General features: G+C 37.3%; 1 protein-coding gene across 2 annotated transcripts in view; it reads left to right on the forward strand.

Moving 5' to 3' along the window:
- Nucleotides 1-19,665, forward strand: part of LOC139084596 (uncharacterized) — a 163,227-nt gene extending 143,562 nt beyond the window's left edge. For both annotated transcript variants that reach the window (XM_070627874.1, XM_070627873.1), the window contains 3 exons: nt 12,150-12,429; nt 13,965-14,145; nt 17,567-19,665. In XM_070627874.1, coding sequence (XP_070483975.1) covers nt 12,150-12,172 — 23 coding nt within the window. In that variant the 3' untranslated portion in view covers nt 12,173-12,429; nt 13,965-14,145; nt 17,567-19,665. The remainder of the gene's footprint in view (nt 1-12,149; nt 12,430-13,964; nt 14,146-17,566) is intronic.
- The last annotated feature ends 6,144 nt before the right edge of the window (nt 19,666-25,809 follow it).

Raw genomic sequence — 25,809 nt, forward strand, 5'->3', positions numbered from 1 at the left:
TCTATAGATTGCTTTAGGTAGTATGGACATTTTAACTATGTTTATTCTCCAATCCATGTACATGGAATATCTTTCCATCTCTTTATGTCATCATTGATTTCTTTCAATGATATCTTATAGTTTTCATTGTATAGGTATTTCACCTCCTTGGTTAAATTTATTCCCAGATATTTTGTTCTTGTTGTTGAGATTGTAAATGGGATTGTTCTTGAGTTCTCTGTTAGTTCATTATTAGAGTATAGAAATGCAACTGATTTTTGTAAGTTGATTATGTACCCTGCAACTTTGCTGTAGTTGTTGATTATTTCTAGTAGTTTTCTGATGGATTCTTTAGGGTTTTCTATATATAAAATCATGTCATCTGCAAACAGCAAGAGTTTCACTTCTTCCTTTCCAATTTGGATAACTTTTACTTATTTTTCTTGCCTAACTGCTCTGGCAACACTTGCTTTCTTTTGTTTGCCATTAGCTTGGAGTATCATCTTCCATCCCTTCACTACGAGCCTGTGTTTGTCTTTATAGCTGAGATGTGCTTCCTGGAGGTAGCATATTGTTGGGTCTTGTTTTTCAATCCATCCAGCCACTCCATATCTTTTGATTGGAGAATTAAATCTATTTACATGTAGTGTGATTTTTGATAAATGAGGGCTTAATACTGACATTTTATCACTTGTTTTCTGGTTGTTCTACATTTCCCTTGTTTCTCATCTCATGTATTTCAGACTGCCAATTCAGTTTGGTGATTCTTTATGATGCTTTTCTCTTTATTTATCATTTGTTTCTCTGTTCTGATTTTTTCTTTAGTGGATACTGTGAGGTTTGTATAAAAGATCTTGTAGATGAGATAGTCCATTTTCTGATAGCCTCTTATTTCCTTAGTCTAAGCAGGTTCCATCCCTTTCCTCAACCCTGTCTAAGTTGTTGTTGTCACAAGTTATTCCATTTTGTGTTGTGAATTTGTGGTTAAAATCAAGTAATTATAGTTATTTTTGATGTTTTCCTTCTCTTTATTTTTAATGTTGTAATTAAGTATTAGCTAACCTGCTCTGATAGAGAGCTGCAATTTTCTGATTTTGTCTACCTATTTATCTCCTTGCTCAAGGCTTTGTAAACACTTTCTTTTTTTATTCAGGTATGAGGACCTTCTTGATCATTTCTTGTGGGAGATGGGGCATCTTGTGGCGATGAACTCCCTCAGCTTTTGTTTATCTTGAAAATTTTTGTTTCTCCATCATATCTGAGGGATATTTTCACTGGATAGAGTATTCTTGGCTGAAAGTTTTTGTCTTTCACTGTTTCGAATATGCCATTCCACTGTCTCCTAACCTGTAAGGTTTCTGCTGAGAAATCACTGAAAGCCTGATAGGCGTTCCTTTGTAGATTGTTTTCTTCTGCCTTGCTGAGCTTAATATTTTTTCTTCATCAATGACTTGCCAGTTTTTCTAATATATGCTTTGGAGAAGGTCTTTTGACACTGATGTAATTAGGAGTTCTGTTAGCTTCTTTTACTTATAATTCCAGTTTCTTCCCAAGGTTTGGGAAGTTTTCTGCTGTTATTTCTTTAAACAAGCTCTCTACTCCTGACTCTCTGTCTTTTCTCTCTGGAATACCTATAATCCTTATGTTGGATTTCCTAACTGAGTCAGATATTTCTCTGAGAATTTCTTTCTTTATTTTTTAGTCTTAGTTCTCTTTCTTTCTCTATCTGAAGCATTTCTATATTTCTGTCCTCTAAATTGATAATTCTGTCCTCCATAATATCAGCTCTGTTATTTAAGTACTTCAGATTATTCTTTGTCTCATTCATTGTGTTTTTCATCTCCAACATTTCTGGTTATTTTTTTATGGTTTCAATCTCTTTTGTAAAGAATTTCCTCTGTTAACCAATTTTATTCCTGATTTCATTGAACTGTCTTTCTGAGTTTTCTTTTAACTTGTTGAGTTTTCTTATGAAAGCTATTTTTAATTCTCTGTGATTTAGCTTGTAAATTTTTGTGCCTTCAGGGCTGATTTCTGGGGTTTTGTTTTTCCTTCTTGTCTGGAGTGTTAATATACCTCTTCATACTTTTTGGTAGAGTGGATTTGTGCCTTCACACAGTGGTAGTATCTAGTTGCATATTCCACCTGCTGCCAGTGGGGGTGATATGGGAGCTGTGTATTCTGAGCTTGCTGTGACCCCTGGCAGCTGTGCCTTTCCTTTGAAAGCCATGCTGACAGGGCCTGTCTGTGTTTGCATGCTTTCCATTACTGCTTTACAAGTGTATGCACAGGTACTCTGTCAGGGGTCCTTTGCTCTGGCTGACTGGCCAAGCTGGTGTGCCAGGTGGGTAGGGGCAGTGCTTTGTTTTGCATGTGTGATCATGGGGGCATTCCTGCTCTGAACTGGCTTTATGTCTTCCTTGGGTACTCAGCTTGGTAAAGATGCCCCCATGGTTGCTTAGCCTCCTCAGTATGGAGTTTTCCCATTTGATGGGAGGCAATTCCAAGAGTGAAGGTGTTCCCATAGAGGGCTGCCCTCTCCCTTGCTCCTCTCAGAGCTGCACAAGGTCCCACTCCCTAGGGCACTGCTGTTGAGGGCGGGAGAGGAGATCCCCTTACCTCCTTTCACTGCCTCCCAGTGGAGTCTGGCACCTCCACCTTCAGATGTATGGCTGTGTGGATCTCTCAGAGGTCTGTTGTGTTGTGTGAATGTCCTCTATTGGTTTATGTGTATCTTTTTCATTGTATCTTAGGGTGAAGAGTATAAGGGAAGAGCTCACTCTACCATGATGTGGATATGACTCTGCATTTTTTTTTTTTGATAACACAGTGCATGAAGAAATAAACAACAAAATACAATCTCATTTTCACTACCAAATCTTTTCACTCTCTCAGTCTTTTGTGACTGCTATAACAAAAATATCAGACTGGGCAGCTTATAAACAACAGAAATTTATTTCTCACAGTTCTGGAGGCTATAAGTCCAAGATGAAGGTGCCAGCAGATTCTGTGTCTGGTGAGGACTGGCTTCCTGGTTCATAGATGGAGTTCCCTCATTGTGTCCTCACTTGGCAGGAGGGGTGAGGAAGCCCTCTTGTGTCTCTTTTATCAAGGCACTATTCCCATTCATGAGAGCTCCACCCTCATGACCTAATCACCTCTCAAACGTCCCACCTGCTAATACCATCACATTGGGGATTAGGTTTCAACATGTGAATTTTGAGGGGACGCAAACCTTCAACGTATAGTGCTCTCCAAATATATCCAAGATCTGAGCAAGAAAAAACCACAGATAGTAAAACAAGTTATTCATTATAAATGTTACTATATTTATTAATGGGGGTTTAGAAAATACAGACACATAGAAAGAAGATAGATATTAATGAATACTATCATTCAAATAAGGTTTTGTTTAAAAAGTTTTGTTTTAAATTTTCTTCCAGTGCTTTTTCCTTGAGTATAATTTTTTAAACTTTTTTTAAGGAAAAAGATCAGTTTTGTATTTTATTTTCATCATTAAGTAATCATAACATTTATAATTTAGGGAAAAACATCACACAATTCACCTTCCAGATTTCCTACCTGGAAGGACAAATTGGGTACCTTTGCTTCACCAAGTATTCTTTATTGGGTGTTTTATGAAAAGAGTTCTTTTGGGGTCAACTTGATTTAGCTAGTAATACATCTTGGCAGTCTCATGGGGACACTTCCATACTTATATTTCTTAACTTGAGCTTACACTTCTCTTAATTTTGGGAAGGTAACTGGTTTAAAGTGATACAAAAGGGCTTTGATTTTAACCTCTGGAGTTTTTATTTTGCCTTACATGTGTCCTTTTCTTTTTTAAAAAGATTTTTAATATGCCTACTTTCAAACACCCACCAGAATGGAGAAAGAATCCCCGGTGTTCGATCACCACCTGTAACCATGAGACCTACTTTCCAGTTTGAGTTTGTATCATGAGGTAAACTTCCGTGGGGAAGAAGCTTACAAAACATTTCTGGAGGAATGTTTTGTAGTCAATAACAAGATTATCCCCATAATAAGAAACAGCAATCATAATGAAGTATTCTGCTTTAAATTTTGATTAAGACTTATCCATATTTTTAGGTCTTTTAATGTGGTTAATTCAGTCAGCTTTCAGAATTTCACATGATGATGCTCAACAGGATTTTTGTGAAACTCCCACCCCATAGTCCCCTCTCTTTATATTTATTTACTTATTTGTTCGTTTTTTTATTGCAGTAACATTGGTTTATAACATTATATAAATTTCAGGTGTACATTGTAATATATTTGGAATTCTGTGTAGGTTATTTCGTGTTCACCCCCCAAAGACTAATTACAATCCGTCACCACACATGTGTGCCTAATCTCCCCTTTTGTCCTCTTCCCTCCCCTCTTCCCCTCTGGTAACCCACCAATCTGATCTCTGTTGTTGTGTGTTTGTTTGTCATTATTTTTCTCTTCTACTTATGAGTGAGATCATACAGTATTTGACTTTCTTCCTCTGACTTATTTCACTTACCATAATATCCTCAAGGTCCATCCACATTGTCACAAATGGCTGGATTTCATCATTTCTTATGGCTGAGTAGTATTCCATTGTGTACATACACCATATCTTCTTTATCCATTCATCCCTTGATGGGCACCTAGGTTGCTTCCAAGTCTTGGCTGTCTAATACTGTCTAAGACTAATACCAAGTCTAATACTGCAATGAACACAGGGGTGCATGTATCTTTATGCATTTGTGTTTTCAAGTTCTTTGGATAAATACCCAGTAGTGGATCATATGGTAGATCTATTCCTAATTTTCTGAGGAATCTCCATACTGTTCTCCATAGTTGCTGCACCACTTTTCACTCCCACCAGCTGTGTATGAGGGTTCCCTTCTCTCCACATCCTCTCCAACACTTACTATTTCCTGTCTTCTTAATGATAGCCATTCTGATGGAAGTGAGGTGATATCTCATTGTAGTTTTGATTTGCATTTCCTCTATAGTCAATGATGTTGAACATCTTTTCATGTGCCTGTTGGCTATCTGTATATCTTCTTTGGAGAAATGTCTGTTCAGATCTTTTGCCCATTTTTTAATTGGGTTGTTAGTTGTTTTGTTGTTGAGCTGTATGAGTTCTTTGTATATTTTGAATATTAACCCCTTATCTGATATATGGTTTGCAGACATCTTCTTTCAGTTGTTAGGCTGTCTTTTCATTTTGTTGATGGTTTTCTTTGCTGTGAAGAAGCTTTTTAATTTGATGAAGTCCCATTTGTTTCTTTTTTTCTATTGTTTCCCTTGCCTGGTCAGACATGGTGTTTGAAAAAATGCTGCTAAGACTTATATTGAAGAGCACACTGCCTATGTTTTCTTCTAGAAGTTTAATGGTTTCAGATCTTACATTCAGGTCTTTAATCCATTTTGAGTTGATTTTTGTGCATGGTGTACGAAAATGGTCTACTTTCATTCTTTTGCATGTGGCTGTCCGGTTTTCCCAGCACCATTTATTGAAGATACGTTCCTTTCTCCATTGTTTGTTCTTGGCTCCTTTGTTGAAAATTAGCTGTCCATAGATGTGTGGGTTTATTTCTGTGCTCTCGATTCTGTTCCACTGATTTGTGTATCTGTTTTTGTGCCAGTAACATGCTGTTTTGGTTACTACAGCTTTGTAGTACATTTTGAAATCAAGAAATGTGATACTTCCAGCTTTGGTTTTTTTTTTTTCCCTCAGGATTCCTTTGGCTGTTTGGGGTCTTTTGTTATTCCCTATAAATCTTAGGGTTCTTTGTTCTATTTCTGTGAAAAGTGTTGTTGGAACTTTGATAAGGATTGCATTGAATCTATAGATTGCTTTAGGAAGTATGGACATTTTAACTATGTTAATTCTTCCAATCCAAGAGCATGGAATACCTTGCAATTTCTTTGTGTCTTCTTTAATTTCTTTCAACAGTGTTTTATAGTTTTTGGTGTACAGATCTTTCACCTCTTTGGTTACATTTATTCCTAGGTATTTTATTCTTTTTGTTGCAATTGTAAATGGAACTGTATTCTTAATTTCTCTTTCTGCTACTTTGTTGTTAGTGTATAGAAACACGACTGATTTTTATATGTTGATTTTGTATCCTGCCACTTGACTGTATTCATTTGTTGTTTATAAAAGTTTTTTAGTGGATTCTTTTGGGTTTTCTTTATATAAAATTATTTCATCTGCAAATAGTACAGTTTCACATCATCCTTTCCAATTTGGATCCCTTTTATTTCTTTTTCTTGCTTGATTGCTCTGGCTAAGACTTCCAATACTATGTAAAATAAGAGTAGTGAAAGTGGACATCCTTGTCTGGTTCCTGTGCTTAAAGGTATAGCTTTCGGTTTTTCTCCATTGAGAATGATACTAGCTGTGGGTTTGTCATATATGGCCTTTATTATGTTGAGGTATTTTCCTCTATACCCATTTTATTTAGAGTTTTTATCATAAATGAATGCTGTGTCTTGTCAAATGCTTTTTGGGCATTTATTGAGATAATCATGTGAATTTCATTCTTTTGTTAATGTGGTTATTGATTGATTTGTGGATGTTGAACCATCCCCGCGACCCTGGACTAAATCCCACTTGATCATGGTGTATGATCTTTTTAATGTATTTTTGTATTTGATTTGCTGGTATTTTGCTGAGGACTTTTGCCTTGATGTTCATCAGTAATGTTGGCCTGTAATTTTCTTTTTTTGTGTTGTCCTTGTCTGATTTTAATATCAGGGTAATGTTGGCTTTGTAGAATGAGTTAGGAAGCTTCCCCTCCTCTTCAATTTTTTGAAAGAGTTTGAAAAGGATAGGTATTAAGTCTTCTTTGAATGTTTGGTAGAATTTACCAAGGAAGCCATCTGGTCTGGGGCTTTTATTTTTTGGGAGGTTTTTGATTACTGTTTTCATCTCCTCACTGGTGGTTGGTCTATTCAAATTCTCTATTTCTTCTGATTCAGTTTTGGAAGGTTGTATGATTCTAAGAATTTATCCATTTCTTCTAGATTATCCAATTTGCTGATGTATAGCTTTTCATAGTATTCTCTTATAGTCTTTTGTATTTCTGAGGTGTCTGTTGTAATTTCTCCTCTTTATTTTATTTATTTGAGCCTTCTCCCTTTTTTTCTTTGATAGTCTAGCTAAAGGTTTGTCAGTTTTGTTTTATCTTTTCAAAGAACCATCTCTTGGTTTCATTGATGTTTTTATATTTTATTTTTAGTCTCTATTTCATTTATTTCTTCTCTGATTTTTATTATTTTATTCCTTCTGCTGATTTTGGGCTTTGCTTGTGCTTCTTTTTCCATCTCTTTTAGGTGCACTGTTAGATTGTTTATTTGGGACCAGTCCCTAGGGTGGGCTGCCTGCCCTGGACCAGCTGGATTAAATTGGTGTAGCAGTGGTTGTGACAGACTGGGCTAGGGAACAGACCAGGGGAAGAACTCCACTGATGCCTGCCAGTGTCTGTGTCAACACACCTTTACTAGGTCACAACAATGGCTGCTGCCAATGTCCCAGTCCCCAGAGAGGTCTCGCCTCTCATGCAGATGCACCCAGAGCCTATCAGGTGAGTCTCTTCACCAAAGGACTGTGTACCTTTCTTTCTGGTGATTTTAGGTTGCTTTCCAAGATTGGTGAATTTGTGCATGGGCCCTTTTTGAGCTCAGTTTTTCTGGTTATGTCCGATAGCTTTCTAGGGATTTTACCATTATAGTTAATAGCCAGCAAAGCCAGATATTATGAAACTTGTCTCAGTTGAGCTGAGTCTGAAGGATGCTTATAGTGGTAACGTGCTTCCACTCAGGTCCCACACTCCTTCAGGGAAGGCTGTGTACCTTTGGGTTTCTCCTGGCCGGCTGTGAAGCTCTGCAGCTCATGAAGGTGACTCTTTTTCTCTCCAGAAGGAATTTCTGCCTCTTCCATCTCAGTCAGTACTGTCCCTTGTTGTGAGGGTTCTTTTTATCCAGTTTTCAGTTCACTCTCTTGGGTAATTTATCCAAGAATAGTTGTAACTTGGTTGTGTTCATGGGAGGAGATGAGTTCAGAGTCGGCCTGTGCTGCCATCTTGACAAGATCTCTCATCCCCCCTCTTTTATTTTTAACTTTGATTTTCCTGTTCTTTGGTTCATAGTTTTGATTCATTTCTTGGTTGGTTAAAGGTTGTTTTTTAGTATTTTGCAAAAGGAATAGTCTGTAGATCATAATTTTTAAAATTCCTTAAATATACATGTTGTTCCCCTATTTTGTCTTATGGTATTAAGAAAGAAATATATAAAGAAAAACTCTTTTCTTCTTTAGGTAATCTCTTTTTTTCCCTTATGCTGTGGATTAAAAAAAAAAATCCTTGCCATTAAAATCACTATGGTCTTTCTGTTTTGTTTGTATTGACTTTGCCTGGAGTGTGTCCCTTTCTGAATAGTTCTTGGGAAGGCTCTTTTATGTATCCGTCACATCCTCTCACTGTGTATTTGTTTATTCTCTTCTCTGCATCACAAAGATCTCCTTACACTTCCCTCCTATTTGTCATTCACATTCCAGATTCAGTTTTCTGTGGCAGCACTTTAGCTGTATACTATCTCCAAAGTCAATGTTAATGTTCTTTTCCATTTAAAAATTTATCTGTAATTTTCTCTTATTCTACTCATCTTCTGTCCTCTTGGCTTTTTTCAATATAGCCTCTTGCTTATTTCCCCCTTGTGACTTTCTACTCCTATTTCATAAAGAAAGTGATTGCTTCAGTCTTTTCTTCTTTTTTTATTGTGCTGAAATATACATAAAATAACCATTTTAAAATGCTAAATAAATTAGCCAGTTACAAAAGAATCATATTGTATGATTCTACTTATATGAGGTTCTTAGAGTAGTCAAATTCATAGAGACAGAAGAGAGAAGGGAGTAGCTGGGGAGAGGCACAGAGAGAATGGGGAGTTACTGTTTTATGGGTGCAGAGTTTCAGTTGGGGAAGATGAAAAAGTTCTGGAGATGGATGGTGTGATGATTGTACAATAATGTGAGTGTACTTCATATTGAGTCCTTGTCTCAAATGCTAACAATTTATAGACATTTTTTTCTCTTTTTGTTCTAAGTTATTTTTAGGGCTGTGGTCAGAATCTTTGGGATAATGTTCCATTTCTACGGTTCTGGTGAGGAAGATTGGCCCTGAGCTAACATATGTTGCCAATCTTCTTCTTTTCACTTGAGAAAGATTGTTCCTAAGCTAACATCTGTGCCAATCTTCCTGTATTTTGTGTGTGGGATGCTGCCACAGCATGGCTTGATGAGCACTATGTAGGTCCATGCCTGGAATCTGAACCCATAAACCACAGGGTGCTGAAGCAGAACGCATGAACTTAAGCGCTATGTCACTGGGCCGGGCCCAGGGTTCTGTATTTTTGTGTGTATGTGACCCTACTAGTGTAGACTCCCCAAGCTGCCCACCTTTTCTTGTACTCATTCTCACATTAGGAGAGATCTCTGGTCTATGCAGACTTGCCCGTCGGGGCTCTGGCCTCACTCAGTATCGGCTTTGGTGCCACTGAGTCTGCTTCTCAAACCCAGAACCAGATGGCAGGCTGAGATGTGCATTTCCTAGCTCAAACCCTGGGATCTACTCAGTTTTTAACTAGTATAATTTTGATAAATAAGGCCTTATGTTCTTCTCACCCCATTTCCTATTCTGACACTGACCATATTTACTGAGCATGTAAAAATTTAAAATAAAAATTTGAATTGCCACATATGTTTCTGTCTTTACCACTTCTGCTTTACTTTACCTGTATGAACTGTGTTTTCCAGGATCAAATTTACAATTGTCAGTTCTTCTTTCTCTCTACTCCAATTGTCATCCGGAGGTTGCAGTCTCCAATTAGACCAGTTAATAGAATGAGAAGTATTGGTGGGGAGAGAAGAATAGTATACTTGTTTTCTTAAAATCACCTCCCAATATTAAAGTCATGGCAACACACGAAATGTCTGAAAGAGCCACAAAGGTAAGAAAAGGAGTGAAGGGGTCCTGGCTGAGTCTGTGGGGACTTGGGGAATCATGTCAGAATAAACGGGCACTTACTGCTGGGATCCAGTAATAGTTGCCAGATCTTTAGATTTTTTCACCACAAGACAGAAATCTAGATTTTGTGAAATCACACAATTGTTTAAACACTAAATAAGACTAAAACAAACTATAAGCATAAAAAATACTATGCATACCCAACAAAGCCTGATGACAAACTGAAAGGATGGCTGCTGAGTGTATGGTCTACATAGTATGTCTGAGCCAGGGGGTATTCTCTAGGGAAAGAAAGAGTATAGTCACCTGCATTGGGATGATGAGTTTTTCTCAGCTTCAATGTAATTATCAATGTCTTAACTTGTGATGTGCTGTTGAGTTCCATTTCCTGCTATTTCTTGTACTTTCAACAGTAAAAACAACAGAAATGGCAAACATTCCTTCTCAAGCCCATGAAAACTTTCCTTGTTTATCTCTGAAAAAGTAAATAAGTAATTAATAAGAGAAACTTTAGATTTAGGTTAAATGAGACTTTTTGAATTCTTTCAATATTCTTGTCTCTTCCTAAAATGGATTTCATGTGTAAAATGTCTCATATTCTGTCCTCAGCTTTACACATCTGTGAATTTTCACCTTCATTGTGTGATTTTCTGCTTTATCAGCAAGTATTAAAGTCAAAGCAATCTAGATAATTCAACCTACGTCTATTCTCTTTCTCTCCTTACATAAACAAAATAGCCAAGTATAGAATATGAGGCCATGTCTTGCTCCTGTGTTATTTTTAATGTGTTCCTGCTGTAAATGGAAACAATGCCCCTAAGATCTCATTCCTTGTGCAACATGGAGCATCATCATTCTTTTTACAGGAATGTGCAACAAAACAATTTTGTTCTGTCTCAGCTTCAGGGCATGCATTGACTGCTGTATTAGTCTGCTCAGGCTGCCATTACAGAATACCACAGACTGGGTGGTTTAAACAACAGGCGTTTATTTTCTCATAGTTCTGGAGGCTGGAAGTCCAAAATCAAGGTCTGGCAGGGTTGGTTTCTAGTAAGAGCTCTCATCTTGGCTCACAGACAGCTGCCTTCTCGCTGTGTCCTCCCCTGCCCTTTCCCCTGTGCATGCTCACAGGGAGAGAGGTCTCTGGTGTCTCTTCCTCTTCTTATAAGGACACCAGTCTTATCAGATCAGGCCCCCCCTGCCCTGCCACCATGACCTCATTTAACCTTAATCACCTCCTTAAAGGCCCCATTTCCAAATGCAGTCACATTGGGGGTTAGACCTTCAACATGTGACTTTTGTGGGGACACAATTCAGTCCATAACAGCTACCTTATAAGCAGTCGCCTCTTCAGGGAACCTCATTCTTTTCTGCAGAGCAGCATACAGTGGAAGGACCCAAATAATCTAATTACGTAAATCGTATGCTGGGATCATCTAAATGACTACATACATATCAGAGGTACAGAAACTGGATATGCTTATGTTTCCTTCTTCATATTGATAGTGGAAGCTTTTTAGTTTACTTAATATGAAAGTAAAACATTTTTAAATGCCTAAAAATTTGTAATACTGTTATATATGCATATGTATAATATATTATACATACGTATAATTATGCATGTAAATATAAATATATAAAATGAGATATCATGTTCCCAATTATCTAATTTATATTCTGAAATTTAATTTTGCAGATTGCTTAACCCAAGAGGAGTAGTGTGATGTGTTTGTTTTTTAGTAATTACAATATAGACAATGCCTTTTTAATTGGGAGAGAAAAGCTCAGAGAATAAAGAAAATTAATTAGTAAAATAACTGATAGTGTGCATTTTCCTGTTCTAAATGGGAGAAGCCTCTTTACCAGACATGACGGCGTCTTTATCACAAAGCGTTAGTGCATCGTCTCTGGTAACTGTGAGCCTTTCCTTATGTGGTTATAACCAAAACTTCTTCAACAGCCAACATTGCTCAGGTTGATGCTTTTCTCTAGGTCACTGGTTAGTCAGCTTCTGCATGTTCATTTGTTAAATTGTTTATCCTCTAACCTTTCTATGTGTCGGGTTTTGGGCTAGAGACTGAGTTCTCAGATGTGTAATCTCTCCCAATTATAAGGAAAAGACATCTGATTTTATTCTCTTTGTAGGGTCATTGGCCACGCATTTTTAGTTGCAGCAGAAGAGCACTATAAACACAGGGATTCCGGGCTCTGCTTGTGGTGGTTCTTATTCACGCAGACACTCAGCTATCTCAAGCACTGTGATCAGAACACCGCACTCAACTGCGCTGACTGCTCGCTGATGCTGGAGCTGCCCATCAACAGGGCCAGAAGTCTGCAGGAAGAGGGAAGCAGGGCCAGAGCACAGGTGTCCATGCCACCTTGGATGTCCTCTTAGTATTGGAGCCACAGTGCCAGTGGGGACAGGGTAGGTGTCAGTCTGGTTTGTTTTCTAATCTCAGAAAGCAAGAATTATGGCTCAATATCCTACATTAAAATTAAGTTCTATTGTGATGATTTACTTGTGGTCTTCCCCAACTACTATACAGTAAGATTATACGCAATTTCCAAGATATCAGGAAAGCCAGGCATCTTGTCAATGGTGTCATCCAGATTTTAGAGCACTCCTGAAAGAGGTTTGTGTAACTTATCCAAAATGCATTTGTGCTACCTATCATAATAATTTCTTCAGCAGATCTTATAGTTTATTTCTTCTTAAAAGACTCCCTTGTTAGACTTAAATTGGTCATACTTTTTCTTCTACTAAAACTTCATTTCAACTTGGGTTTTTATGAACCAAGAATATTGACTTTGTGAGAGAGAGAAATGGAGGCCAGGGTGAGCGCTTGGTGAGGGGGCGTAGCAAAGTGGTCTGAGGGCGATCCCGCAGTGGCGGAGCTGCTCAGACCTCCGCACAAATGTAGGACTCCAACTGAGAAAGTTTCTTCACAGACTCTGCCTCTACTTTTTAATCATGATTTATTTTCTCAACAAGAGAGGGTTTTCTTCATGAAGTTCTGCTGACAAAGCTTCCATCATTTTCCAGTGAGGCTGGGTGTTGTTTATTTATGTGACTGCTGTGAAGGCAGGTATAGGGTGATCTGAAAAACCACACAGCTCCCCAAGATAATAGAAGAGCCCAGAAGTTTCCTGTGTGTACGTGTCAAAAAAGACTCTTCTGGGGGGAAGCACGTCTGGTGCATGAGAGATGAAGGGTGATTTCAGTGTTCTAAGTTTGTGGCCGAAGCATGTGTATAATTGAGTGATTGCGTTTGCAGATCTTTTTAAAAAATAAAAAGTATAAAGCAATTCACTCTCTCCCCCTTCTCAGAGACCATTTAGCATATTTAATATTTAAAATGTAAAGATTGCTCTTAGATTACTGAAATTGTGACACTAATACAGATTATACCTCTTGTTTCTCAGCCTGTGGCAAGATACTGGAGGCAAAACTTTCAGAGAAGTACGGGCCGAGAGAGGAGAGTTGGAGTGGGGAGGCAGGAGGCAGACAGTGCCTACTGCGTGAATAGTTCCTGGGAGATGAATGCTCTGGAAATTCTAAGAGGCCAAACAATATTTTTCTCCAAGGCTATAGGGTTTGGCAGCTATTTTTGTCTATTGTTTTTCTCTTCCTATTATATGCTCTGTACAGACCTTCAGTTTTTTCACAAAAGTTATGTTTGTGGCTAAGTGGCATTATGTATAATAGAGGTCAGAAGGTGACTGCATGCAAGCTATTTCTTTATAACCGATGTGTCCCTGATACACACAGTGACTGGTAATAGGAAGCCAGGGAGCACATTTATGTGGATGCTTATCAGGTAGAAGGTGAGGCAAAATGGGATTGCTAACAGTGGTCAACCTGTAAACAATACACAGTTTCTTTAAACAACTTATCCTCTTCCTAGAAGTATAGGGTTAAAGTGTTTTCTTTTGTGACCTTGTCTTGCCTTATTCCTTTAGGATGTCACCTCAAGCTTTAATGCACACCCACCATGAAATCGTTCTTTGGCACCTTGCTGAACTGGTTCTCCTTGGGATTAGCTCTAACCCAGGGAAGGAGGAACACTATGGAAAGGGTGCAGATGGAGCAAAAGCCTCGTCCTCTTTTCAAAGAGCTTCAGATATTTCATTGCCACATGAAGTAAGTGTTTAGTGTGTTACTTGTCCTGGAAACTCTAAATCCCTCTAGTTAGAAAAGTACTACCTAGAAAAATGGTTTCCTCATGGTCCTGGCTTATGTTCCAGCCCAGCTGATAGCGCCATGCATTTGGGTTTTCGTGAAGGAGAAGAACAAGGGGCTTCAATGCATGTGTGCACGTGGCTACTTCTAAATGGAAAGGCATCACAAACAGCTGTGTCTGAACAAAATACGAAGACGTTCTGGGGCTCCAGGGTGTGAGACTAGACTTCCTTTTAGAAATAGAGGGTTTCCTGATAGCAAAATAACCAAAATCAGAATTCTTAATTACTCGGTTGGCCTAAGTTATTCTTCTCTCTGGGAAGGTTAATGAGTGGCTATTTCCGTGACTGTACATGTGCATGTAGTAGGCTCATAGATCTTTTCCAATGACCCTTATTTTTCAACCCTGTAACATGTCCAAACTCTTAACTTCCTTCATTCTGTGATTATGTAGTGGGAAAAAGAAGTACTTTTACATTTGGCTAAATTACCTAGGCACTTCTCTAGGTTATGCAAAAGTTGGCAGGTTAACAGCCATTTTTCTGGGATTTGGTACAACCAATGTTTCTTGTGACGTCTTGGACTGCTATTTGCTGAGATGTCTAATGTGTGAAGCTGGTCACTGGGAGAAGTGGGTCAATTTACATTAGGAACCCCACAGTCTTTAGGGAGGTGAGGTACCAAAATTCTTCCCAAGATCCACTGGAGATCTATCAGTGTGGATGATGGTAGTGTTGGCTGAGGTCCAGTGGCAGGGAAAGGAATGAAATCTCTTGTGATATAACTTCCTTGAGAAAGTATGAGTCTAGGCTAGTGACTCAAACTCAAGGCATGGACCTAAGAGTTCAAGGAGTGAAATGGTTCCAACGCGACTGATGCTGGAAAGTTTTGTCAGTTCATTCACATTAGCACAGTGATTCTGCTATGAGGAGAGCTAGCTGAGCATGAGAGTGTGAAATGAAACAAGCTGTGGTTTCAGCATCCAACATGGGCCCACCACTGTGGCTTGTCCTGGGACATGGACCAGAAAGGGCATCTCTGCATCCATAGACAATCACCATGCAGCAGTTGGTGTAGGATCACTCCTGGCAGCCACTCAGTGTGGCAAAAAGAAACAGTAGCAGCATTCAACTCATTAAGTACCAGATCTATTTATGGCATTTGGACATAGGACTGAGACCTTATTGGACTGGATCTCAGGCAGTTTGTAAGAGGGGAGGGGATGGATCTCATGAGGATGGTGAGGCCCTCCTGTTAGACAGTGGGCATCAAATGAATTATGTGTTTGGAAAAAAAAGATATATAATCACATCTGTTAAGCTTCCTTAGTGAAATATGACCTTCCGGTTTCATAGACTGCTTGTTCCACAAAGAACATTTTAAGTCAGGATGTGTGCTGATGTGCAGGCATAATATTATCAACCCTTAACAAATTAAAAAAATAAATATTTCCTACCTCTTTTTTTCTTTCTTCATCCAGGCAGCCATGAATTCTTTCTATATTTACTGCCAACTGAAATAATGGTAGCTCAGAAATGTAAAGAGAAAGAAATCTCAGCTTTTGAGTTTCAAAATAGACTTTTAAAAATCTCTACTGGACGTAATAGCCTTGAGAGAAAATACTTCTTGAGACCCAAGAGGGAGGTAGGGTTTGGAGAATAAAATACAATTGCAATCTACTCAATGTTATACATTAAGAGAAAAAGGATGTATAATAAAGATTATACTTGAAAATCCTTAAATTCCAGGGACTGAGCATCAGAAAGCTCAAAATTCAGGTATGAATCTGGTCTTTTCTCTCTGCCTTCTGGCTTTGGTATCTGTTTCACTAGGATAGTGGAGATCAAGCTTTAGTTTGAAGGGGGAGGGATGGTAAAGGCATTATAGGGCAAATGGAAGAATTTTTAGACCCCCTCACCTTAAGTTGAGAAAGCATACTTGAATTTGCAAACATGACAAGCAACAACTGTGTTCCTCAGTTCTGCACAAGAGGGCTTTAAATATCTCTGACCTGGGAGAGGGAGAGAGAGTTTCAGTGGAGGTCAGCGTAGCTAGATGCCTTTATATATATCTGGCTCTACCTGTAATAATATACCCTGTTTTGGGGGTCTCTGGCTCCACCTCAGAATTGTGTTTGTTGCTGCTAGAAATGTAAGTATGGCTCAAAATTTTTTCCTTTATCACTTCAGCATTGTGCTTCAGCAGAAAAATGGAAATTGAGGTATTTTATTTTTAGGCAAAGAGGGATGGAGAAAAATTCCGTAGTCTCCTATGATCAGGTGTAGGAGGGTTAAAAATGGCTGGTATAGATGCTGAGGTAGTCGTCGTTTCTGCTTGGAAATATGTGGAGTGTTTAGATGAAGAAAAGACTGATAAGATGTGGATATAAGATGTCTGGTGAGATGTGATAAAATTGTGGATATCGGAAGAGCAGGGGATCAAATATCTGATGGTTCTCTCTGATGATGTCATCTTAGCTAATTCTCTTAAAATCAGTTCATTACCATGAGGATTCAAGGAAGCATCCAAGTTCAATTTTGAAGTAAATAAAAATGTTCACAACCTAGTTTATAGCCTGACATTCTCACACCTGTTGCAGTAGTGTTGAATTTTTGGATGCTCTCATACATTTGTATCAGCAAATTCCAGTTTAAACTGACAAATACCATGAGTCTTGAAAAATACGTCCACATGGATTTAAGAACTCAAATTCAAGGGGATGTCCATGGAACAGCAAAGAGTTAAGATGGTATTTGACAAAGCAGATAAGCAGAACTAGTCCAGATCATCAGATTCTATAGCTGGATAGATAAACTTTATTTTAACAAGTTGGCTTAAATAATGTGATGATTTTCATATTTATAATGGGGCTTGGTAGCCGTTATTCTCACAGTCAAGGATGTAGCAAATCTAGTATTCTGTGTTTGGGTTCAGTATTTACTTGAAAATATATCATTTCATTTAAGGTCACAAAAATGTAAGAAAGAGGGACCAGCCCAGTGGCATAGTGGTTAAGTTTGCATGCTCTCCTTTGGTGGCCTGGGGTTCACAAGTTTGGGTCCTGGGCATGGACCTAGCACTGCTCATCAAGCCATGCTGTAGTGGCATCCCACATAAAGTAGAAGAAGATTGGCATAGATGTTAGCTCAGCGACAATCTTCTTCAAGCAAAAAGAGGAGGATTCATGACAGATGTTAGCTCAGGGCCAGTCTTTCTCACCAAAAAAAAAAAAAAGAAAGAAGAACAAAGACAATTCTTTAAAAGATTTACTTGTTATCAAGTTTAGAGCTATCTTTGTTTGCAGATGTTGTTGGCAATTTGTAGGTAGGACCACAGCCAATTTCAGTGTTACATATATATTTCTGTTGTTTGACATTCACAGAATAACAGAAGCATTGTCAAAAGAACCATCCATCAGAGAAGCTTTGATGAGTTAGCTCAACCTGTGTGCAAAAACAAAAATGAAAGTGTAAGAAGCCTCTTCAGGAGCATGCCGCCATGACTGCATAATGAAAATTGCTTCCTCTCAGGCCATGATTTCTTCTTGGCTATGTCATTAAGTCTTATGAAAACCTTAGTATTGAGAGCTAAATGAAAGCTTGTGAGTTTTGGTCTCCCATTGTGAATCTAGCTTATGTTGGAGAATTATTTCCTCAGTTATCCTTCTGAGTGTTAATATATTGCAGAGTTTAAACACAACTGCATTGGGCGTTTCCATTTAAAACAGAGCTTTTACATGATTCATGATGGGTATTTCACATTTCCCTCTTTCTAAAGATCTAGGAAATTATTGTACAAGTTGTAAGTAATGTGTCTGTAAGAACAAAGCAATATGTTTTAAACAGCTCAAGATCATTCTATGGAAAGCTCCATTCTATCTAATGCATATACACCTTAGCAGCCTTTCTCTTGGGAAAATGTGAAATATGATGCCCTATGGAATTGTAGATTGGTAAGCCTAATATTTGTTGTTCTGAAAATCCTTTTGTAAGAAGTTAGAAGAAAGTGTATCCATCTAAGTGTTAGAAGGGCAGAATTCTGGGTTCAATTCCTCTCCTTTTAGCTGTGTGACCTGAGACAAGCCATGCAACTTCTCTGAGTCCAAATTTCCTCTTCTTTGAAATGGGCAAACTAGCTTTTACTCAACATTCTCCTGAGTTGTAAAAATCAAAGAAGATATTAGATGAGACCGTGTTTGAAAGCAGCTGTATACAAAACAAATGAAAAGTTGAGACAATCTAGAAAATAGTGTGAATTGTTCTATTTAGTAAACTGAATATGTTGTCTTAATTGCTCATAGTGGACTCCCACCCTCATCCCCAGGCTGAGGCCTGCAGTTTGCGTGTTTCAGCCTGTTATCCCATCTCCTCCCTTTCAGAGGTTGATGGTCTGGGGTTATCAGGAGTTAGGTCGTAGTTCACAAGAGGCGTCAGATGGAGCCTCATCATCAAAATAACCCAGGAGATTATCGGTAGCTACTAACAATTGGAAGTCCGTGGTTTTCACAGTTGTACCACTTCCTTCTTGTAGTGAATGTTTTGCTATATCCAAGGTCTAATGGGTTTTGAAGGTGGGACTGATGAATTCATAGGTTTCTCGATCTACCTGGTTGGTAGGATTCTCTCAAGTCTGTACAGTGGAGCACAGCATTATTTTGAACTTGGATATTTAACCTTGTAGCATTCTCTTAGCATTCTTTTTAATTGAAGGGTTTGTTTTGTTTTTATTTTTGCCTGCGTCTCTCAACAAAACCTTTTAGAGTTTTTTCTTTTTCTTTTTTCAGTAAACAAGTCTTTATCTGACAAAAGGAAATAGCTGGAGATATACCTTCACAAAACCCCCAATGATATTCCCCTGACGTGTGCTGTCCCAGTTTTATAAATTAGAAATCTGGTCATCTCAGCCTAGTCTCTGAGCAGCGCCAGCTGTCTTCTCTTTCTAACGCTGCAAAGATGCTTTGAAGCTTCTTCTGTATTGTGTTGGCAACATTAGCACAGAAAGATTTGAAGACTATAATAGCTGGAAAAGGTTACACAGCCTCACATAATTGACTATGGCAATATAACATATTGCCTGTTCTGTTTTGTAACAAAGTAGGTATTGCTTTCTTTCGGATTTGAAGGGAAACAAAGTAAAGCAGAATTGCCTTTGCTATTAAGTTTCCAGGTTAAAAGCTGCAAATCTGTGTTGTAAAGTGTGTCTTTCCTGGCTGTGTATAGTAAATTACCATCCTATCCTGCTGTACAGACAATATGTTTCCAGCTTAATGAATCAGGTGCTTTGTATTTTCTCCAGCTATTTAGTGTAGGGCAATTGGGCTCATAAAAAGAGGAACAGCATTGAGGGACATCAGTTAGTTTAGTTTGTCTGCCTTCAAATAATTGTCAGGTAAAATAATTATGTGGATTTTTTTTTTAATTCAAGAGATAAAGTCGAAATATTTTGGTTTTTTTCCTGTTATAAATAAAAATTCAAAATGAATCATACTTATCTGGAGATTGCTTTGCACTGCAGCAGCAACTGTTAGTCGCATGCTGAACCCACTCAGAGAGTCCTGGTCTGAGGAAGTAGATTTCTCAGTGAAAGAACTGTTTGTTTATGTTACTATTGCACAATTTGAAACCAAAGGGCCAGTTAGGGTTAATGTTACTTTTACTTTGTGTGGTTTTGGGTTTATGTATTTGCTTGAGTCTGATAGGCATTTAGGAAAACATCTGTGAAAGGACCAGATTCATTCTTTCCATCTTCATTACTGTACCTTTAAAAATGAAAGTGACGAGACACTCTTAAACAACAGAGCCATTCTGGGAACTCCTCTGAGGAGCTCTTAAGAATTTAAACACTATTCAAACAATTTTCACAAGACAAAACCACTATTGGAGCACTTTGGAAACAGGTATCAGGGCAAAATAAAAATTTTCTATATTTATATGTTAAACCAAGAATCACAAAGTCAAATTCATCGTAAGGAAGAAGATAAATGCTGTACTAATGGCTACTACCAGGGTTTACAAAAGGAAAGAGCAATAAAAAGACTGCTTCTCAGGTATTTTAGAAGTAATAGAAATAAGCCTCTAAAGAGAAGCATAAAATATTTATTGAGGAGTACACTGAACACTCTAGAATTACGCAGGGCTGGTGACAGTGATTAAATGTTCTGTGGCTGCATAGAGAGATGCTGAGGTTTTTATGTACAAGATATTGATTACATGATGAATCCCAACAGTCTGTTTCCTGCAGTTGCTTGCAACATGGGGAGAAATGAAAATAACACATAAATTTTTGTAGGCTACATTGCATGCAAAATGGAGCAGGTGATGAGCTAAATGATTGATGAGTTTCCTTCTCCCATTCATAAACGTGAGCGTTGCGTAATGAATTAATCTGTTTGAAACCAGGAACTATAGCTATAGCATACAATTATAAAAAATGGCAATGGAATACTCACATTTTCAGTTCAAACTTAAGACTGATTCCTTTTTTTGGTTTTTATTTAAAATCTCAATGTGCAATGCTGCTTACTAGGATTTTTTTCTATTGGCAGCATTCAAGCATATGAAATAGAGGACCCTTAAGTAAATTAAAGAAAAATAGGGAAAAAGTTGCACATTTTGAAATGATTTGATGGTGTTTCTATTTCAAAGTTCCTATGTAGATGGGTGCTACATAGATTATATTAAATCTTAGTTACTCCTCTGATTCTTATCAACACCTTTTATTTTCTTTATTGCTTAACATCAAGCTTTAATTTTGAATATAGTTACTCCTAAATAAGAAAAAAATGGTTAAGAAGGAAAACAGAAACACAGAATCAGCAGCAGGATGACTGGATGCAAATGAGAACTTGAGTCTTAGGAAAAGGGAGTTAAGACAGCCTGAAAACGACCAAAACAACTCGCCTATCCACATGACTCCAGCCCGCTTTATCCTCCATGCTACGGTTTCCATCAAATTCCCCACTGACCAAACCCTCTCTTGACCTTTTCACATCCTCACAAGAGTCAACTCAAAGAAAGGATCAGCTACCCAGTCTTGTTTCTGTGCTTTTTCTTCAGTGTTCGTGGAAAAAAAATGGAGTCAAGTGTCAAAGTGAACATCAAAGTTGAATCAGAAAATAAAATAAGACCTAGCAGAAAGCTCTTTGTAATCCTATTGTCTCTTTTAAAAGCTTCACCCTAATGGATGATGAAATGAAAAGGTGAAGTGGAGTTCAGGAGAGAGAGAGTTTATGGTTAATGGGCTTTGGATGGAATTGCGTCCCAGGGCATTTGTCTCCTTGCGTTTCTTTAGATAAGAATATCTTCATATATTTTTACAGATCATAGAATATATCTGTATTTATATACAAATATGTTTAACTCACAAATTGTTTACAAGTTATGATATATGAAGCACATAGTGTATCTTATACTTGCAAGTATATTGTGCAGTAGGTGATGGGGAAGTGTCGTGCTAAATTTTAAGGGTGAAAGCAATGTGAATGCTGTTTTGCAATTTACCCACTAGGAATGGTAGGCTGCGATATGAAGGATGATTTATTTAATAATTATCTCAGTGTAAAATTTAAAGGATTGAAGTCAAGAAATACATTTCAGGTGTTTCAAATTGAAATGTAATATTTAGCACAGGGGAAAATGTTAGAGAAATCTTAATATTTATAAAAAAATTATTAGTAAAACTTCCAAACATTTATAAAATTAGAGATAATATTATGATGAACCCTTAAGTCCCATCACTCAGCTTCAACATTGTCAATATATCGCCAATCTTGTTTCATCTAAATCCTTGAACACTTTCCTCCATCAGGGGATTATTTTGAGGGAGATCTCAGACATCATAGCATTTCTTTCATACATACTTTATCTCTTTAAAAGGAAAGTTCTTCTTTTTTTATAAAACAAACTACTATGCTACTATCTTGCCCAAAATTAGCAATTACTCCTTAATGTCATGAAACAGTTCGTCAGAGTTCAGATTTTCCCTAATTGCCTTACACATGATTTTTAGACTTTCTTTGAATCAGGACCAAACACGTTCACATCTAGGGGATCCCATTTTTTTTTTTCTTATTACAATAAGTCCTGGAAAAGAATATACCTTTTGGAGCCTAGAAATCTACTTTTACAGATCCATCTGATGGTTCTGCCTTATCTTTATAGATTTGGTTATCTTTCTTGAAAATGTAATCCTTCTCTTAGGTGTTTTCCTCTGAAGAATCATTCAGACCGAGGCACCTTTTGAGGCACTGACTTTCTTTTATGAATCCTACAAAAGAAATGAAACTCTCTAAAGTAAACGGTGACCCAAGAGTCCGATGACATTTAATTTGGGCACTTAACGTTTATGTGGTGGCCACAACCACCATGAATCTAAAGTGTGTTCTTTCATCTGTTTTATCTTGTCAAAAATTTCATGACTTTGACCTTTTCTTTTCCCACAATCTATACATATATAGTAGAATTTTAAAAGTATTTTTGGCAATCAAGATTTTCTTCTGATCCTTGTGTGAAAAAAGAAACATTTATGATCTTGAAAAAAGCATATGTTAACTTCCTTTGAATTCTTTAGATCAGCTAAAAGATGAATTTGCCATTTTAAGAATATAATATCGAAAAGATCTGTCTTCAAAGTGAACCCATGCAGGAATACTTTTTTATCTTAGGGAATTTATATTTTTTAAAGGAAACAGTAACCAAATTTGAAAACCAGTGTGTACCCAATAGATCAAGCTTTTCAAAGAACCATGTCTCAAAAAATAGAGCTTTTGATTTCTTAAAATGATCTCTGAAGTCCCATTTTGAAATACATAAATCAACAAATTGAATTTTAATGGAAAATCAAGGGTATTTTTTGAAAGACTCCTGGATGAAGCTTTGAAAAATATGAAGACAGAGAATTATCAGCTTGTTATAACAGCATTGACTTGATTCCAATACTTTATTTTTAAGTGAAAAAAGATATAGCATCAAGGACAAATGAAGCAAGCAGCTTGTTTAAAAACAGAACTGGCACATCCCACCTTTTTCCCCCTCTGTGGGTTTTCTTATCAGCCTGCTGAACCATCTGGCAAAGCACCAACCGCTAAAATCATAATCGCATGTTCTACATCCACTTCAATAAAGTTATAAGTTGCCTCTTTATAATTGTCGCTGTATGTTTATCTTTTGATTATAAAATAATAAAATAGAAAATGAGGCCACCATGTTGTACAGCACGTTCAATAAAATGTTGGTATAGACTTCCTCCCATTCAATAATATAATATTTAAAATATAAAAACGTGTGGATTTCACATACATTGTCTTTGTGAAGTAATCTGTGAGATTTATATTATTATTCCCAGGTACAGGTGGAGGAACTGACACCTGGGGTTGGATGAGCAGCCAGTGTTCACGGTCCACGGCAGGGGTATTCCCCAGGTTTGGGTTTTAGCTACAAGTCACACGTGCGTTCTACCTCATTGTGCTTTATGTACTAATCCACATAAGAAAAAGGACAAATGCAAAGTGATAAAATACAATTTCAGACTAGGGAGAGCTTCCCTTTGAGTGGGAAAAATTGAAGAAATAAGCCAATAAGCGGGAGAAAATTGAGAGTAATTGCTAAAGGGCCAGAAAATTAAAATGGCATATCTCTTCTAGAATGTGCTAAAGGCCGTAGATCTATGCTTGTTCCTCTGCAATTTGCTCTTCTGTGTGTTCTCTCAATCAGGAAAATGGTGATCGCTTTAGCCTTTGCTAAGTTTCCTACATTGTGTAATTACAACAAATATATAGTCATTGAGAAAGGAAGTTATTTTTCAGCTAAGGATGCCAATGTGTCATAATGAGTAAAGACATTATTAAATCTTAAATAAGTATAGATAATGGGTAATATGTCATGTATTATTATGCTTTAATTTTGAGTGTATGTATTTGATTCATGACCAGTGGGAATATTTAAGCTGTGTATAGAGAGGACAAAAAGAGAAACACTGCTTGTCTTGTTATACTCGCAATCTGCTTCTTGAGCCTTTGGCTTTATTTCATCCACACTCTGGCCTGGAATCTTTACTATCTGGTTCCCAGGATAGTTTGGCTTAGGGATGGTGTATGTGTCTGTGTATATGTGCGTTTACATAAAGACTTTCAAAGTTCCCTGAATTTGGGGTACTATGGAGTAGCTATGTCATTTAATCTAGTCAAAATTGGTCCTATCTGGGATTCTCCTGATAAATGCTACTGGAACAAATTATTTTTATACTTGCTTCAATAGCATATCATATTGCTTAATACAAACTAAAAAAAAAAAAAAACCCCACAACAAAATAGAACTAAGATTGTGTGTGAAAACTCTTTATAGTTCGAATAATAACCTTGACAGTTCAACCCTTCAGTAGAGTTTTATGTGAAAATGTTACTGTGCTGGTTTTCTAGCATGGTTTGTTTCCATGAATTATTCTGTTTGGAACCCTCTGTACTGTGTAGGGTTGGCTTGTGTATTTGCCTGCTTCTTGGCCTGGGGTTTTCTTGTGATTTATGCTCGTCTAGTCCACAGGAGTTTTCGGAAGAGCTCCCAGAGGTGTAGTGGCCCCAGTCTGTGCCCGGGTGAGGGAGGATGATCAAGCCTTTGCATTGTGCTCTGCTCCTGGTTCACCTCTGCAAGGATTTCATGCTGAAGGAGATCGAACTCAATGAATTCTGTGACTACACATTCGATAGACACACTTTCGGGGTGTGCCTTCTTCTGCTCTTTATCCATAATCTCTTTATTTCATTTCATTAAATGGTTACTTCAGTTAGTCTGCAACTTAAAAGAAATTTGAAATACTTTTTCGTTTTTGCTGCTGTATATTCACTTTTTTTGGATGTACTTACCTTATTAAATCTGCTATTACTTAGGCATTGTTCTACAACTACTTGTCTTTTTTTCTATATCTTATTGCTTTTCTAAATCCGCTTATTTCATATGGCCCTTTAATATTTAAATTTCTTATTCTTAATTTCTTCGATACATGTTTAGCTATTTTTTTAATTTCAAAACCTTTCCACTTCTTTCTTTAGTTTAAATGTTTGACTTGTTTTCATACTCTTAACTTATTTCTCAGCATTTTTGAAGTTTTTCCTCCTTATTTTAAAGGCATCTGAATCATCTAGGTTTCTTTGATTTTCTTCATATTTTATATCTAGCTTTCAAAATTTTTTGTTTGTGTTCTTAACCTTTTAGTTTATTTTCCAATACTTTTAGGTTTCAATTATTGTACTTATTTTAAACAATTATATTTCTTTCTCTTTTGTTAAGTAAAAAATGCATTTCTTAGATAATGGTAGTAAAGTGTGGCTGCAGAGAAATGAGCACTTGCGAGGGTCCACATTGCAGGGGGGAGGTGGCTGGAGGCTTTTTTCCCCTTTATTTGTTCCCAGAGCCATTCCTCCTATACGCACTTATAGCTGTCCTTTCTTTTCTAGTATCAATGTGCCAGATATTTCTTTGAGAGGCTCAGACTCATAGGATAATTATGCTGTTTACGATGTTTGTGATATAGATGGAAGATGCGTGTAAACTTATAGCAGAGTGTTGTTCTTTGAATTTAAGCATGATTCCATTTGCAGGACAAAAATGTGTTGAAAAGCTGTGTTTTATGACA

Source organism: Equus przewalskii, chromosome 7, assembly GCF_037783145.1.
Source record: "Equus przewalskii isolate Varuska chromosome 7, EquPr2, whole genome shotgun sequence".
NCBI lineage: Eukaryota > Metazoa > Chordata > Mammalia > Perissodactyla > Equidae > Equus > Equus przewalskii.